Raw genomic sequence first — 18,348 nt, 5'->3', positions numbered from 1 at the left:
ATATATAGGTACCTCACTAATGAAATCAACCGTAAAATTTATATAATAAAAAAAAATTATATCCACGGTAAAGGTTTAGGGAAAATGATTTCTTTTCTCCAATTTCTGTTCAGACGGTTACATCAATACTAAACGAAAACTCTAAGAGCATGTTTGGAAAGCCACCTTGGAAATGGATTTGGGTGTAATTGGATGTAATTACACAGTTTGGCATGTTTGTTTGGCCAAGTAATTACTTGGTCAGCATGGAATTGGGTGTAATTGGAGGGGTGTAATTACACTCTCCAATTCTCAAGGGGGAGATGAGAATTTGTGGTAATTACACAGTGTAATTACAAGGTTGCTTTTCAGTTTATTTCCCTTTTATTTTTATTTTTTATTTTTCTTTCTTTATAACTTTTTATTTCTATTTTTTAATTTTATTTTTACTTTTTAATTTTTTTTGAAATTTTAAAACATATTTGCTTTGTACATTATTTATATTTTATTTCTCTACCTTTACTTCTAGTGATTCCATGAAATTGCTTATATTTTATTTTTTATTTATCTTATTATTCTATTTTTTGAAATTACACCTCCTAATATTAGAAATAATNTTTTCTTTTATTTCTCTATCTTTACTTCTCGTGATTCCATGCAATTGCTTACTATATTTTATTTTTTATTTATTTTATTATTCTATTTTTTTAAACTACACCTCCTAATATTAGAAATAATGAATCATTAACAAACAAGGCATATAATGAGTGATGCAATTAAAGTGGAATTTCATTGTTGAATGTGGTTATAAACTTATTATGATTCATAATCTTAAGTTGTAGTGGAACATTATTATTATATATGTTGGAATTTGACACATGATAAACTATATATTTTTTTTTGAATTTTAAAATTGTGTTATATTCATGGTTCCAATTTAATTGTTTTAGTAGTATTGGCTCACATTGCATGTTGTCCATTTTTTTAGTTAGAATTGATAGATTAGTTTTGTCAAACATTTAAATAATGTTATGACATTATATTAATAAATATTAATTTATTTGATCAAACATGAATTCCATGATGTTCTTACAAACGTATATTTTTAGTTTTTGTAAGTGTCTAAACTAAAGATTATTAATTTGAAAAATATATAAAAATTATTTTACAATATTAGGTATAAATATATGATTACTAATTAATGTATATTCACGAAAAAAATATAATCTTAAATACCAAATATAATATCATTTATACTTATAAAAATTTATAGGCATATATTTATTATATTAACTTTTAAGTTTTGATAATTATTTCATTTAAAATTTAATCTAACTATGTAATTATACTTGTGCAACCAAACAGTAAACTTGTAATTACACTGTAATTACACTATGGCAAACAAACAGGCTGTCGTAATAACACAACTGTGTAATTACTAGGCTGTGTAATTACTACCCTAGTAATTACACCAATTCCAATTACCCGGTGGCTTTCCAACAGACTCTTAGGCCAATTACTACCCTAGTAGGCATTTTATCTTTACTTTTTATAAAATATTTTACTTTTTTACTTTGAAATACTCAATATAATTATGCCCTGCCTCTAAAGATTATGGTGAAATGGATATGATCCAACTTACCTTAATTAGACGTATCGGATTCGAGCCCTCTAGAAAAAAAAAATCGTGTTCAAATGTATTCTTCCTTTTACTAGTGTTTACGCGATATGAATCCAGATTAGTCGGGATTTCAACATAAATATCGAATACCGGTCGAAAACTAAATTAAGCACTTGCTTTAGTTGCTGACCCCATTGGCCGCCCCCGCTTATAGGATAATTATAGGAAAATCGCAACAATATATAACGTTAATATATAACATAATAAAAATGCTAAAATAAGTTAAACCATATTGATCATTTGAAAATAGTTTTAAGTTAAGTCCATACATATTATGCTAAGTAGCTAGCTATCACATAATTCACAATTTTAGTTTATGGATTAAACGTTAACATATACTAGTGTTTAATTATTTAACACTATCTTGCTGCATTTCTAGTACTTCCACATATACTAGTCTTTTCAAAAGTTTTATAGGGCTCACATAAATTCGTAGTATAAAATAAAGGTTAAGCATTAGAACTCTAAACAGACTTGAATATTTCCTCATATTACATAAAGAAATAAAGTTTAAGCATTAGAACTCTAAACAGACTTGAATATTTTCTCATATTATATAAAGAACGGTGTAGTTTATTAATTGACTTACCGGAAGCAAATGGAAGGAAAATATTTGGAATAAAAGAAGTAGCTGAACGATCTACCGAAGAAAAATATTTATTATTAAAAGACAGGAAAAATTAAAGAATACCTGAAAGAGCATGATATTCTGGTACTCAGATTTGCCTTGGAATAATATCTTTTCAATTTCTAATGAGTTAATTTCTCCTACACAAATTCCAAATTAAGCAATACTAGAGATAGATGTTCCTCAATGGAATATTAATATAATCACGAGAAAATACGAAAATATATATGGTCATGCGGCTGAATCGCTAAAAGCAAGAGAAATTTGCATGAAAATAACCGTATAATGTCGAAATCGGAGAGCTCGATTTCGAAGACCCAACGGAACCCCGGGACTCGAGTTCGGGCAGTGATGATAGGCTATAATTGCATATTTTAGTCGCTTATTACACTCGAATTTACTGCACTTTAATTGAGTTTGCGCTTTAATCGCTAGTGTTTTACACTAATTGTGTGTTTTATGCCATGTAGGTGTGATTCCGAGCTATATAGATGTTATGGAATGAATTTAAGTGATTTGAAGCTTTGAAGTCTGAGTAAAAAAGCTCAAGGAATTAAACCGGGATCGTGTTCGGGGGTCATATTTGATAATTAAGTACGAACGAAGACTTGAGGAGGCATATTGCGCACTGTCTAGTAAAATAGGCATAACTTTTTGCTCAGAACTCCATTTGGGCTCCACAATATATGGTTGGAAAGCTAACTCAAAGGCTACAACTTTCATGTTTTACGTTTTTCCAAATTCCAAACGGAACAGGGTGAAAAACCGCGGTTTTGCCGCGACCGCGGCAGAACCGCGGTAGAAGAGGGTCGCGGACAACTGAAGAATCAGAGGGCATGTTTGGCCGCGGTTCCACCGCGACCGCGGCAAAACCGCGGCAGAAAGCGAAAATTTCAGGGACTAAAGTGCAAAACATGGGATTTTAAGTCCTAAACCCTATATTAAACAAAGGAGGTCGGCCAAGAACAAGAAGGGGACATATTTTGGACACAAATTAGACCTAAGGAGGCAGGAGACACTACTTTAGGGTTAGACAACACCCTTGGAGGCAAGAACACATTGGGAGCAAGGCGGAGAATTCTTCTACGAGTTTTTCCTTCCTCTTCCTATTTTTCATTGTTGGTTATGACTTTTAGTATTGTAGTTTTACATACTATTATGAATAGCTAATTTGTTATCTAGAGTCTTGATAGAACCTTTTGTAGGATAAATTCTTGTTATGTTTTTATATAATTGAGCCATAGCTTTTCTCTATTTGTTCAACTACGTTTATATTGTGGTTGGTTGAAGAGCTCTCAATTAGCTGTGCCTATTTAGTATGCATAACTCGGGAGAGAGTGCATATTTAGGTAATTGTTGAACAACACCACTCCCAGAGTATATGAGGGATCAATAACCGAGGGTTTAAAGGTGGGATTAGGGATAACGAAGCCTTGGGTGCGATCTGAAGTGAGCTGTATTAAAAGCCAGCTAGCGTAGCTTGGGAGAGTGCGTCTAGTAAATTGTCGTAATTACTCGGGAGAGATTTACGGTAATAAGAGCGCTCATGATCGGTAGAGAATACTTAGGCGAAATTATAGAAGACATAGCGGGAAGGATTCCGACAATTGGGGAAATCATAACTCTAGACCTCCTTAATCTTTTCTCTAACCCTCAGTATCGTTAGTTGTTAATTTACTATTTAATTTGTTAGTTTAATTAGTTAAACACAAGAATCTTAATATCTATAAGTTAGGAATTGTTCAAGCTTGTCTTCTTGGTGATAGTGAACAGCTGTAGCTAAACCTTAGTTCTCTGTGGGATTCGACTCCGGACTTGTAAACCGGATTATATTTGCAACGACCGCATTGTCCTTTTTATAAGGCATAGTTGGGCGTGATCAAATTTTGGCGCCGTTGCCGGGGAACTAACGGTGTAGTTGTAGGTGTACATATTGCTAGGTTTCAAGTTTGAACTTTTATTTTATTATTTGATTTTTTTTATTTTTTTTTTTTTAGTTTTATTTGTTTATTTGAGAAACATGACATCATGGAATTATGAGAATTTTGTTGTTGGTAATTCTACTTTTGATCCTCCTTATGCATATTGTGAAGGAAACCACCCAGGGCAAAATTATCAAAATATTCCTGAGAGCGAGTTTTGTGCACCAACTCAATCTTATGTGTGGAATGTGTGTGATATGTGTGGTGGTCAAGATGGTCACTTTCACGGTTGTGCTTATATTTCTTACCTTCCCCCAACCCCTTACTTTGATGGTTCTTCTTTTTCTGGTGAAGTTAATAGGAACAAAGAACCTAGGGAAGCTGACCTAAAGAAGCTCGAAGATATGTTAAAGTGCATTTTGGAACAACAGAGTAAATTACTACTGCGGATAGAAAGGCAGGAGGAAACTATTCACAACTTGAAAGTTCACATGAGTCAACTGGTTGAAGTTTTTAATGCTCAACAAGCCAATATTGTGAATAGTATCCAAGAAGAGCGTGAATTAGATACAGAAATTGATGAGCTAGAGGAGGAGGCTAGAGTAGAACACCAACAATCAATCACACTAGATTTTGAGGATGTCGATGTTGTAGAAGAGATACTAGAGTCAACCAAGGATATTGAGGATACATATTTAGTTGACTCTATTGTCATTAGTGTTGAGAATGTAGACAGTCCCAATGTTCATGTAGTTGAGCGCATTGGTCCTCACTCCAAGCATTTTTCCACATTGTGTTTAGATGATGATATGGAAATAGAGTCGTCCGAGCCATTTGAGGAGTCAAGGAATGAGGAACAAAGTGCTTACATTCTGGAATTCTTCTTGCCAGAAAATCGGGATTACACACCTCATCTAAAGGCCAAGAAGTGCAGAATACTACATTATTTTATTGGGCCAGCCAGATTCGTTCCACCACCCCAGGAGCATGATCATAGAGCAGAATCAAAACTTGGGGTCTTTCAGTTCTGCAGGCTTCGCATTTGCGAAGCCAGCATTCGCAAATGCGAACTCGCAATTGCGAGCTTCTCATCGCAAATGCGATCTTCCACCTGGGGCAGCAATCTTCGCAAATGCGAAGAAACTCATCGCAAATGTGATGCCTGCCTATGAGCCCAGTCTTCGCAAATGTGAACAATTGTTCGCAAATGCGATATTGGGCCTTCGCAAATGCGACGTAGTTTTCGCAAATGCGAACTTCCCAGCATTCTTCAGAGTTCGCAAATGCGAACTAAAATCTCGCAATTCCCAGACCTGCTAAGTTCGCAATCGCGAACCCATGTTCGCGTTTCCCACATCTGAGGCCTACATTTTTCATACTTAGGCGAATTTTAAACCCTTTTCTTCATTCTTTCAAAACACACACTCCATAGGCGATTTTCCAAAAAATTTATCTTCTCCAAATCATTTGTAAGTCAATTTTTACTTAATTTCTTCAATCCTTAACATCATTAAACATGTTTTCATCTTAAAATCAAGGATTTTCATGGGTGAAAATGGGGATTTTGGGTAGAACTTAGGTTTTCTAGCATTTAGGCTTTAGCCAATCAGTTCGTGAGACTGGATGTTTCTGAGCCCAGTCGTGTGTTAGCTTGCACAGTCGCTCGTTCTTCATTATTGGAGCGTATCCGTGATCGGCAATTTGATGATCCCCATTTGTGTGTCCTGAGAGACACGGTGCAGCGTGGAGGTGCCAAGAAGGTGACCTTAGATAGCGATGGTGTTTTAAGATTGCAGGGGCGAGTTTGTGCGCCCAATGTCGATGGGATTCGAGAGTTGATCTTAGTGGAGGCCCATAGTTCTCGGTATTCTATTCACCCCGGCGCCGCGAAGATGTATCAGGATCTGAGGCAGCACTATTGGTGGCGTAGAATGAAGAAGGATATAGTTGCATATATGGCTCGATGTTTGAACTGTCAGCAGGTTAAGTATGGGCATCAGAGGCCTGGTAGTTTGTTTCAGAGGATTGAGCTTCCCGAGTGGAAGTGGGAGAGGATTACCATGGATTTTGTTACCGGACTTCCGTTGACCCGGAAGAAGTTCGATGCAGTGTGGGTCATTGTTGATAGACTGACTAAGTCAGCGCATTTCATTCCTGTGGCAGTCTCCTATTCTTTTGAGAGGTTTGCTGAGATCTATATTCGGGAGATTGTTCGCCTTCATGGTGTGCCCGTATCCATCATTTCAGATCGGGGTACGCAGTTTACCTCGCGCTTCTGGAGAGCGATGCAGTGAAAGTTGGGCACACGGGTAGATTTGAGCATAGCATTTCATCCCCAGACGGACGGTCAGTCCGAGCGGACTACAGATTCTAAAGGATATGCTTCGAGCTTGTGTTATTAACTTTGGAGGTTCGTGGGATCAGTTCTTTCCTTTAGCAGAGTTTGCCTACAACAACAGCTACCAGTCGAGCATCCAGATGGCTCCTTGTGAGGCTTTATATGGTAGGCGGTGTTGGTCTCCGGTTGGATGGTTTGAGCCGGGAGAGGCTCGGTTGTTGGGTACAGATTTGGTTCAGGAGGCCTTGGACAAGGTCAAGATCATTTAGGATAGGCTTCGTTCAGCTCAGTCTAGGCAAAAGAGTTATGCAGACCGCAAGGTTCGAGATGTGGCATTTATGGTTGGTGAGCGGGTATTGCTCCGAGTGTCGCCTATGAAGGGCGTGATGAGATTTGGGAAAAAGGGCAAGCTTAGCCCTAGGTTCATTGGCCCGTTTGAGATTCTCGATCGTGCGAGCGAGGCGGCTTATAGACTTGCATTGCCGACTAGCTTATCAGCCATGCATCCAGTTTTTCATATATCCATGCTTCGGAGGTATCACGGCGATCCAGCCCACGTGTTAGATTTCAGCATTGTCCAGTTGGGCAAGGATTTGTCTTATGAGGAGGAGCCGGTAGCTATTCTAGACCGGCAGGTTCGTCAGTTGAGATCCAAGAGTTTTTCCTTCTGTTCGTGTTCAGTGGAGAGGTCAGCCTCCTGAGGCATCGACCTGGGAGTCCGAGCCTGATATGCGGAATCGTTATCCTCATCTTTTTCCCGACTCAGGTACTTCTTTCTTTTGTCCGTTCTAGGACGAACGGTTGTTTTAGAGGTGGAGAATGTGACAACCCAAAGGGTCATCACCTGTTTTCTCTCTTTTCCGCGCTTCCGGGGCCTTGAAAACCTTACTTTTAGTCGCCTCGATTTGCGTGCGCAGTCCGGACGCGTAGCCGGAAAGCTTAAATATGAATTCTGTGTAAAAAAATTGATGAATTTTGATATTTATATGATTAAAGTTGACTTTGGTCAACATTTTGGGTAAACGGATCCGGACCCGTGATTTGACGATCCCGGAGGGTCCGTAGAAAAATATGGGGCTCGGGCGTTTAGCCCGGAATCGAAATCCGAGGTCCCGAGCCCGAGAAATGAATTTTTAAAAGAAATTAATTTTCTGAAATTTATATGGAAATTTGAAATGAAAATGGATTAGAAAGTGTTGGTATCGGGCCCGTAATTTGGTTTCGGCGCCCGGTACAGGTCTTATATGTGGTTTAAGCGCATCCTGTGAAATTTGGTTGAAATCGGACGTCATTTGACGTGTTTCGGACTATAAGTTCCAAATTTGAAAGTTTATGAAGCTCGAAGGAAAATCATGTGTTTTAAGGCTTGATTCCACGTGTATGATGTTATTTTGGCGATTTGATCGCACGAGTAAGTCCGTAGGATGGTTTTAAGGTTGTGTGCATATTTGGTTTGGAGCCCCGAGGGCTCGGGTGAGTTTTGGATAGATGTCGAGTTGCATTTTGAACCTTTGAAAATCTGGTATCTTTTAGTTCTGCAGGCTTTGCATTTGCGAAGCCAGCATTCGCAAATGCGAACTTGCAATTGCGAGCTTCTCATCGCAAATGCGATCTTCCACCTGGGGCAGCAATCTTCGCAAATGCGAAGAACTCATCGCAAATGTGATGCCTGCCTATTAGCCCAATCTTCGCAAATGCGAACAATTGTCCGCAAATGCGATATTGGGCCTTCGCAAATGCGAGGTAGTTTTCGCAAATGCGAACTTCCCAGCATTCTTCAGAGTTCGCAAATGCGAACTAAAATCTCGCAATTCCCAGACCTGCTGGGTTCGCAATTGCGAACCCACATCTGAGGCCTGCATTTTTCATACTTAGGCGAATTTTAAACCCTTTTCTTCATTCTTTCAAAACACACACTCCATAGGCGATTTTCCAAGAAATCTATCTTCTCCAAATCATTTGTATGTCAATTTTTACTTAATTTTTTCAATCTTTAACATCATTAAACATGTTTTCATCTTAAAATCAAGGATTTTCATGGGTGAAAATGGGGATTTTGGGTAGAACTTAGTTTTTCTTAAAATTGGGGATTTAACATAGATATGAACTCGTGGGGGAATGGGTAACCGGGTTTTGGTTCGAACCTCGGGTTTTGACCACGTGGGTCCGGGGGCATTTTGGGAATTTTTGAGTAAAACTTTGGAAATTCATTTTTATGCATTCAAATTGATTCAATTAGCATTTGTTGATACATTCAAGTAATGTGTGACTAGATTCGAGCGGTTTGGTGGTGAATTCGAGGGGTAAAGCTATACTAGAGGCTTGAGTTGAGTTCGGAGCATTCGAGGTAAGTGTTTGGTCTAACCCTAGCTTGAGGGAATAGGAGTTGAGTCTTATTTGCTACTTGTTGATTGTCGAGTACGATGTATAGGCATGGTGACGAGTATCTATACATTGGTGTCTAGCATGACCGTGAGTCCTTATTTTGCGAATAGTTTGGATTTTGTTATACCTTCCATGCTTAATTGATGACTTCTAAATGTTGTAAAGAGCTTGTGAAAGGAATTGTGACCTTTAAACTTCGTGGAGCGTTGGCTCGAATTGAAATGCAAATTGTGAAGGTATATGAGATAAGTAAATCTTTGGAGCATTGGATCGAGTGATAATGGGAACTATGAGATGAAAGTGAAAGAAAGAGAATGAGTTATTGAATATTTTTCCCTTGCCGGGACGTTGAGATTATTGATGTTGTACCCTTGCCGGGTTTTAATTGTTTGTTTGTGTTCCCTTGCCGGGATTTCCATTATTGTTTATTTATTCCCTTGCCCTTGTTTGTGATTGTTGATTGGGTGAGGAAAAGTGTTAAAAGCACGAAGGGTGATGCCGTGCACTTATTGCCGTTTGCTATGATTTCTTGTTGTTATTAGTTCAAGTGCATTAAATGTCTTATTCCACTATTTCTGTGATCCTTTATGTTGACGTTCCCCCTTTTTGTGTTATTTGTTATTATCGAACCAAGGTGCCCTTGCGCAACGTTATGTCTTGAATTTATGCCTTAATTGCTACGTGTTTATGTGACTTAATTGCTACGCGTCATTCAACGTATTAATTACTAAACTGCTTACTTGCCTCCTTATAATCCATAATTAACTGCTATTTGTCATTATTTATTTTTCTTAGTGAATCATAAATTTTGTGTACTTGTTGTCTTATGAACTCGTATTAATTGTTGCGTTTTGTTAGAGTAAATTTTCTTTTGGAGGAACGGTTGAGTTAATGAAATGGGAGCGAGTGGTACGCCTACCACAAATGATATTGAAATGGGAGCGAGTGATACGCCTACCACAAATGATATTGAAATGGGATCGAGTTGTACGCCTACCACAAATGATATTGAAATGGGAGCGAGTGGTACGCCTACCACAAATGATATTGAAATGGGATCGAGTGGTACGCCTACCACGTGATATTATGAAGTGGGATCGAGTGGTACGCCTACCACGTAATATTATGAAATGGGATCGAGTGGTACGCCTACCACGTGATATTATGAAATGGGATCGAGTGGTACGCCTACCACGTGATATTATGAAATGGGATCGAGTGGTACGCCTACCACGTGATATTATGAAATGGGATCGAGTGGTACGCCTACCACGTGATACTATGATATGGGATCGAGTGGTACGCCTACCACGTGATATGAGGAAATGGGATCGTGTTGCACGCCTGCAACGAGAGAAAATTGAAACAAGTGAAAGTGGTTTGTTTTCCCTTATTCCGTGTTAGAAGAAATCAGATATAGTTTCTTTTGTTATTCCTGATATTTTGTTTTATCTGCTACCCCATAAGCATGTTTTCCCCCTCCCAGCTTTAATTGTTTACTTTCCGCTATTATTTCGTTGTGCTTGTATATATATCTGCACAGGTTCATTTGGTGGTCTGGTCCTAGCCTTGTCACTACTTCGCCGGGGTTAGGCTAGGCACTTACCAGCACATGGGGTCGGTTGTGCTGATACTACACTCTGTGCTATTTTGCACAGATCCAGGCTTCGGACAGCAGCAGCGGTAGTATGGGAGCAGGCTTTCAGTCCAGCGAGACCCGAGGTAGCCTTGCAGGCGTTCGCAGGCTCTGGCGTCTCCTTTCATCTATATTCTTGTTTCCTTCATGTATTTCTGGAGACAATGTCGAGTTTATTTCTTTCAGACCTTTATGTGTTGTATTCTTAGACCGTCTGTGAAGCTGTGACACCAGTCTTGGGTAGAGGCTTTTGTTGGGATTTTCCGCATTTTTAATTCAGTTTTCTATAATATTGAGACTTCCGCTTATTATTTAAATTCGTTACTTTTGTATTATTGCCGATAATAGTTATGAGGAATTATGTTATTAATGGAAAGGTAATTAAAATTGGCTTGCCTAGCTCTCATTATTAGGCGCCATCACGACTCCTGAGGGTGGGAAATCCGGGTCGTGACATTGTTTTGCCATAAATATGAGTTATTATTTTGCTTCCTAACTATTTTTAGGATTCAATGGCACCGGCGAGAATAATACCAAAAAGAAAAGTATGATAATAACTAGGAGATTTGAGACTAGTGTTTCTTAATTAATATTCCATGATTATATATATTTATCGAGAAGATTTAAAATTTAAGAATATTTACATATAATCCAAATAACTCAAATATTTGACATGGTTAATGTCTGCGCGCATGTGCTAATACTAGTATAGATAATGGAGAAAATTGTGGTAGATTAAGTGTCAATATAAAACTAATCTAGTTAATTGTGATGAATTTTTTTATTTATGAATATGAATATTAAAGATTCGTATAGCCGACTGTCCAACTCTGATCCGGTTGAACTTGAGTCGTATTTGATTGAACGAAAGGAGAAATGATAGCAGCATGAACACACGTCCCCCGATATGTGAAGCTTCTCAGAGTGCTCATCTAACTTCGAATAATATATGAAACAAAATGAATAAAGACAATAATATATTTGCAACTACGTCAAGATCATCCACTCAACCATGTGCTTTTGACCTAATTATTTTATTTAATGGACTTTAGAATAATGAATAATAAAAGTACTGCATTAGATAATCATGATTAGTTGGAGCTTGCTCATATGCTGATTAGATTCTCATCCAACATTTTATTAATAATGCGTAAACTTAAGATTTCCTATTGCATATACGATTTGTCACACAATAAGCACATTTCAAAACGAGTACCATCTAAGATTATGGGGTTAAATTAATACCCATCCAGTCTTAATCAAAGGTTTGGTGTTCCAACTCTGAGAATGGAGTCGCCTTTAGTAGGAAGTGCTTTACTCTTCAAGTGAAACTTTCCAGCAAGAATCCTGATCAGTCGGACCCCAAAACGAACATCGGACACCGGGAAAAAAATAAAAAATAAATCTAAAAAATCTCATGTTCCTTATAGCCAAACCAATTATTTTTTAAGTGAATCGAACAATGGGAATAAAGAAAATATCCAGAATGAGAATTTCAATCCAAGAAATGACTCATAACAAGATTACAAAATATAGAATATTGCATTGGCACCGGATGCTAAAGATCAGCATATGGCAAAAAGCCTTGAAACAATGGTGTACATAAGGTTCAAATCTCCTAATTTTCTTTTATAGGAGAGAGTCTCATTTGAGTTTACTCTTTTACATGAAACACAACGAGTAAGAATATATCCTATATACTCCTTGTCCTTTTAATTTCTTAATCCACTATTTACTAGGGCAAGTGGAAGTATGATGTGTTAGGAGGTGATAAAACAAAGAATAAAACACTCAACTCTTTTGTCTCCATTGAAAGTTTAATCCTATTCTCCCATGATTTTCATAACAACTTCCGGTCATATCCTTAGATGCTGAATTAATCATTTAGACATATAACACATTCAAATCTTAGTTAAAATGACTAAAAGATAACTATAAAATAGATATAAAAGAAGAAAAAAAAGATTGGCCCACTTAAAACTAAAAAAGGGCAGCCCGGTGCACTAAGCTCCCGCTATGCGTGGGGTCCGGGGAAGGGCCGAACCATAACAGTCTATTGTACGCGGTCTATTGTACGCAACCTTACCCTGCATTTATGCAAGAGGCTAAAAGGGCAGCCCGGTGCACTAAGCTTCCGCTATGTGCGAGGTCCGGGGAAGGGAATTGACCACAAGGATCTATTGAAGTGTAAAATAAACGAAGTAAATCCAGCAACTAAAAATTAGGTAGAAAATATGAAGGTTCATGAGGCAATTCATGAGGTGCCAATGTAATGACAAAGGAGAGAGTACTCAATTCATTAATGTATTAGTAGGAGGATATTGAGGAAAACCTGAGAGCCCTGAAGTTACTTTTAGAGTTAACCTTGGCCCTTTTACCAACTAGGAGAAAAGCTTGGACTAATCATCTATTGAGGAAACATCTAAAACTGGTTAATTTGCTAACCAGCCTGAGAAAAATTCCAAGTGTAACCAGCCTGAGAAAAATTCCAAGTGTAAACTATACATCTTCATCAATTTGCTTCTTCAGTCTGTGGCTCAGGCCCTCTGTCAAAGCTGATGATGGTAAAGAGGCCTTCAGCAAGCTCAACGCTTCGGACTCACCAACACTGATCATTTTCTCTTCAATATCATACATAGGCACATTTAGTTCTGCAGTTCCAATTTGCAGTAGCTGGTTCTCAGAATTATGGTAAGGGGCAATACCAGGCTTGGGTAATATCCTCTTAAGATTGTGATTCTCCATACTTCCATGAACATTCCTATTCGCATACATATTGAACCATTTCGAATCTAAAGCCTACACACTTTTGTACAAGTTATCGATGCATCCCAATCCAGAACTCCCTTTTTGAGCATCTTCAACTGATCCTATAGGAATGATCAAGAAGTTGAAGAGAAAATCAATGAATTCGATGCCATAAGGCCTTGTATGTAGACTTTCTTAATGTTAGCTTCAGCTCTAATTTCTTGGTGTTATTACTTGTTCCATCTTCAGAAATGGATGACAAATTTCCAAGCTCGGACATTGTGATGGTGTCTAATCTTGCTCTTTTTTTGTTTTTGCTTGCACAGAAACACATCAGACAAGGGCGTCTTTGAGATCAATGAACATGCTAGTAGATGAATCACCTTAATGGTTGAGAAAAGAACGGCAATATACAAAAATCACAACAAAACATGTAAAAGAAACCATATCATCAGAAAGACAGAGTAATATTCAGATTACAAAGTCCTGGTAAATTAGTAATCACTAATTTTCTTGACCCTATTGCAATTTGCAAAATGGTAAAGGATATTACCTCGTTCTTGCCAACTTCTACAAGCATATCTCCCTTATCTGATACATGTCACTCAGGCCAACATTAGAAAGCATCTGAACAAGAGAGCTTGGAGAAGCACACTTGACTTGCAAATCCTCGGTGATTAAAAATGATATCCCCCCTTTGAGAAATACGTACTCATCACAACAAGTAGTATCAACTAAATCTTTCAAAAACTTCTCTTTATTAAACGTTCCATCACATGGGCACTCAACATTCATGAAATAGCTTGTATTTGAGCAATCTGAACACTGATAATACTTCTCAAAGACGGAATCATCTACGTTCACTTTCAACCTCATGCAATACTTTGGATAGGGATTTCTTGGATTTAGCAACAAGGTTTTGCATTGCTCTATGAACAGATCTTCCTCACTGAGGTTTTCAACACTTTGGTACAAGTTGTTCATGCAGCCAACAACTCCCGCCTCTGCTTTGATGAGTCGTATTATTGTTCCCAGTGGTAAAGTAAGAAGGCTAACGAGTATGTCCATAAAATCTACTTTAGCTTCAGCTGCAACAACTTGATCCTTCTTTTCATCAACCAGAAGCTTCAATAGAATCTTAGATTCTTGCTTGTTATCCATTTTAAAGCAGTTAACTGGTGAACTCCCTACTGATGTAGCAAAACACTAACTGATCCAAGATAAAACTAATTAGTCAAGAACCACGATAATGTGAATAAAATGAATTTCTAGATTTCAGTCGAAGTAAAAAGAAGTATGCAATTATTAAAGATATGAATGAAGTCTGAATAACATAGATACAGACATGGGGTCACGGATACTTTAAAAATTAAGGGAACATGACACAAGTTTTTCATGCTATTATATTTGACAAATATGTATAATAATCAACAAATAATTATACAACGGATGATTATAATAACATAAAACATATTCCAGATCAAGTTATACAAAAAGAAATCCAAATACCTCCATTCATCAAATGAAAACACCAAATTTAAACATAAGAAAAGCCAGCACAACATCATTCACCACATTTTTACAACTCCAAAAGTACGAAACATTGCTCCTAAAAGCCTACATGATATACATCGGATATAAATTTAATTAATCTTTCATCTATCCCATTTTATTTACTCTTTATGATGGTGTGTCAGGACCAGGTCGTGTGCATTTTCACTAATCCATGGAACAGCATGCTAACTGGGATATGAACCTAAGATTGTCTAGCCATTACTCCTATGTCTCAATTCTTAAACGAACTATTATTATTTGGTGAATCATTTTTTTTTCTTGATTGCGATTTATGAAAGATTTTAAAGATGGTTTTAGCTATATGAATTGTGCTTTATAGGAGTACTCTTACACAACATTTAAATATGTAAATAACCAAATTTAAATAGCTTGACCCTTGTATGCTAGACCAGTAATTTTTCTTCAAATGTAACTTTTACATACTACTCTCCTCTGTTTCAATTTAATTGACATACTTTCCTTATTAGTTTGTTTAAAAAAGAATGACATATTTCTATATTTAGAAATAATTTAACTTTAAACTTTTCATTTTAAAAATTTTTAAATGAGAAACTTTTATAGTCACACAAATGTCACGATCCCACAAAACTTTTGACTTAAGCTTTTAGGTAGGGGTGGGCATAAAATCCGAAAAACCGAATTCCGAACCGAACCGAAATAATTTGGTATTTCGGTTTCGGTTATTTCGGTATTTCGGTCTAATTCGGTACTGGATTTTCGGTATTTCGGTTCGGTTCTCGGTATTATAATTTTAAAATTTCGGTAATACCGAAATACCGAAATTTTATGGACCTATATCTAATTATCTACCCAGTACCCACCGTCCCACCCAGCTGGCCAACCCCAAACATCTCCCCCAAGCCCAATTGCCCAAGCCCCAAGCCCATTACTCTTCCTCTCTTACTCTCTTAGTCAAGCAATTATCAAATTAGGGCATTAGGCTATCATCTGATCTCCATTCGACTCCCAGATCCCACTTCCCCGTACGATTACGACCAGTCGACTCTCATCTCATCTCCATTCTTAGAGTTCAGACATCAATTCTTCACCGGTTCACTTCACGACTTTACCCACGCAGGCCGCCAGTGTATTGGGAAAAAAAGTTGAATTTATATTTAAGATGACGTGGCATGACACGTGGACTGGACAAGTGGTCAAAGCGTAACAGTTAGGGAAAAGGTACGGGAAATGACAGGTACGGGAAGAAGAAATGAAATAGGCACGAGAAGCAGTTTAGACACGAGTCTCGTACCAATTCGAAGTCATTTAAAGCCAGCGGGTCGAAAGGCATTGAAGACATGAATCTGAAGACAAAAAGGAGTCCAAATTCAGTATTAAATACCTGATACGTTAGAAAATTGGTATTTAATAGGAATGATTGTATAACGGCTCATTTAATGTCATTTATTGTCCATAATTGTCTCATTAAAGCTTAGATTTATTTCCTTTACCTAGAATCAACTATAAAAGGAGGAAATTGTATTGGAAAAAGGACATGACTTACCTCATACTAAAATAAGAACTTTTGTTTACGGCTTTATTATTATTCTCAGAAAACCTATTATTATTTTGGTCTCTTGATTATCAGTAACCCGATTTTTCATCTCAAATTCTAATATTATCCAAAAATTTATTTCTTTGGCGAAACAGCCAGCGCCAAGAACGCTATACTTTGGCGATTTGGGCGCCATTTCATTTCCGAGTTCCGACTCCTCTCTACTCACTCAATCATTGGATTATTTCGAAGCTCAACTCTCGGGCCAGGTTCATATGAATTTTCTATGATCTTTATTTTGCGATTGTTTGAGGTTTCTTTTTATATTNCATTGTTGAGCAAAGATGAATCGAAGGAGAGCAAAAGTAAAGAAGGAAAACGTTTGCTAAAGATTTATGGAGAAGAGGACAAAGGAAGAAAAGGTTAAGTATGTATATGATGGCAACCGTCAAACTTAGAAGAGTAATGATGGAAAGCCTATAATAAAGGCAACTATCACTTCGTGAAAAGTGGGATTAACGGAGCTTTGAAAAAGGGTGTAAAATAGCAGAATCAATCAGAAGGTGACACATGGGCAAAACATTAAATGGAAAAGACAATTGAGACGACAATATTGTCATACACATTGATTATGGCAAAAATTCCTTTTTTACGAAGGTCCACTTTCCAATTATTTAATTGATAAATAAATGGAAAGTGGGGGGACTATCTGTATTGGGAAAAAAAGTTGAATTTATATTTAAGATGACGTGGCATGACACGTGGACTGGACAAGTGGTCAAAGCGTAACAGTTAGGGAAAAGGTACGGGAAATGACAGGTACGGGAAGAAGAAATGAAATAGGCACGAGAAGCAGTTTAGACACGAGTCTCGTACCAATTCGAAGTCATTTAAAGCCAGCGGGTCGAAAGGCATTGAAGACATGAATCTGAAGACAAAAAGGAGTCCAAATTCAGTATTAAATACCTGATACGTTAGAAAATTGGTATTTAATAGGAATGATTGTATAACGGCTCATTTAATGTCATTTATTGTCCATAATTGTCTCATTAAAGCTTAGATTTATTTCCTTTACCTAGAATCAACTATAAAAGGAGGAAATTGTATTGGAAAAAGGACATGACTTACCTCATACTAAAATAAGAACTTTTGTTTACGGCTTTATTATTATTCTCAGAAAGCCTATTATTATTTTGGTCTCTTGATTATCAGTAACCCGATTTTTCATCTCAAATTCTAATATTATCCAAAAATTTATTTCTTTGGCGAAACAAATTGGTTCCGTTACCGGGAATCTGATAATCTATTCTTTTTAAGTTACATTTTATCTGTGGTTATCATCATGTCACATGACAATAATAACAGTGAAAACACCTTGGGGAACTGTGACAATCAAATGCATCAAGATCAAGGAAATTTGCAGAACTTTAACGCGGTTCCTGCCCTTCAAAATTCACCACGTCAATCTCGTGAAGGCACTCCTAAATCACATTCTGATGAGCAGGAGCAATCAGAACACTTTTGAGGGTACCGACGAAGAAGCTCTGCAAAGAATAATTGATGCACGTTCGGGTTAACCAAGCTCTTCAAGCGCTAGTTAACCGGTTTCGTGCTGCGCCGTCCACACCTTCGCCTAATAACAATACGCTGGAGAATCCTCGTTCTGGCCTTGTTAATTCAAACGAAGGAACCCTCATTGAACCACGAGAAATGAATCCAGGTAATACAAATAATTCTTATTTACACAATTTGGTACTAACTTTGCAGACACAACTCAAAGAACAAAACGAACACATCGAGTAAATCCCTGGAGTCCCCCCAATAATCAAAGGAATAGATGCGGATAAATATTCACAACAACCTTGGAAACCGAGTGCTGCTCCCCTTTCAATCCCTAAAAAGTTTAAAATGCCCGACATTTCAAAATATGACGGCACAACCGATCCACGTGACCATGTGAC

The 18,348-nt window shown here is 37.4% G+C and overlaps 1 protein-coding gene and 1 pseudogene across 1 annotated transcript; both read right to left on the bottom strand.

Moving 5' to 3' along the window:
* The window catches only part of LOC109213137, a 35,500-nt pseudogene extending 21,903 nt beyond the window's left edge, over positions 1-13,597 (bottom strand).
* Positions 13,598-13,887: 290 nt separating this feature from the next.
* Positions 13,888-14,478, bottom strand: LOC109213136. Its single transcript, XM_019376894.1, has one exon. The coding sequence runs from the start codon at positions 14,476-14,478 to the stop codon at positions 13,888-13,890; it is 591 nt and encodes a 196-aa protein (XP_019232439.1).
* Between the last annotated feature and the right edge of the window lie 3,870 nt (positions 14,479-18,348).

Source organism: Nicotiana attenuata, unplaced genomic scaffold (assembly GCF_001879085.1).
Source record: "Nicotiana attenuata strain UT unplaced genomic scaffold, NIATTr2, whole genome shotgun sequence".
NCBI lineage: Eukaryota > Viridiplantae > Streptophyta > Magnoliopsida > Solanales > Solanaceae > Nicotiana > Nicotiana attenuata.
Note: the sequence above shows the minus strand (reverse complement) of the source record. Positions and strands in the feature narration are given on the sequence as shown.

Bases quoted from the DNA above. Each gene is read 5' to 3' on its own strand.
- LOC109213136 (XM_019376894.1), bottom strand. From the start codon at position 14,478: ATGGATAACAAGCAAGAATCTAAGATTCTATTGAAGCTTCTGGTTGAT.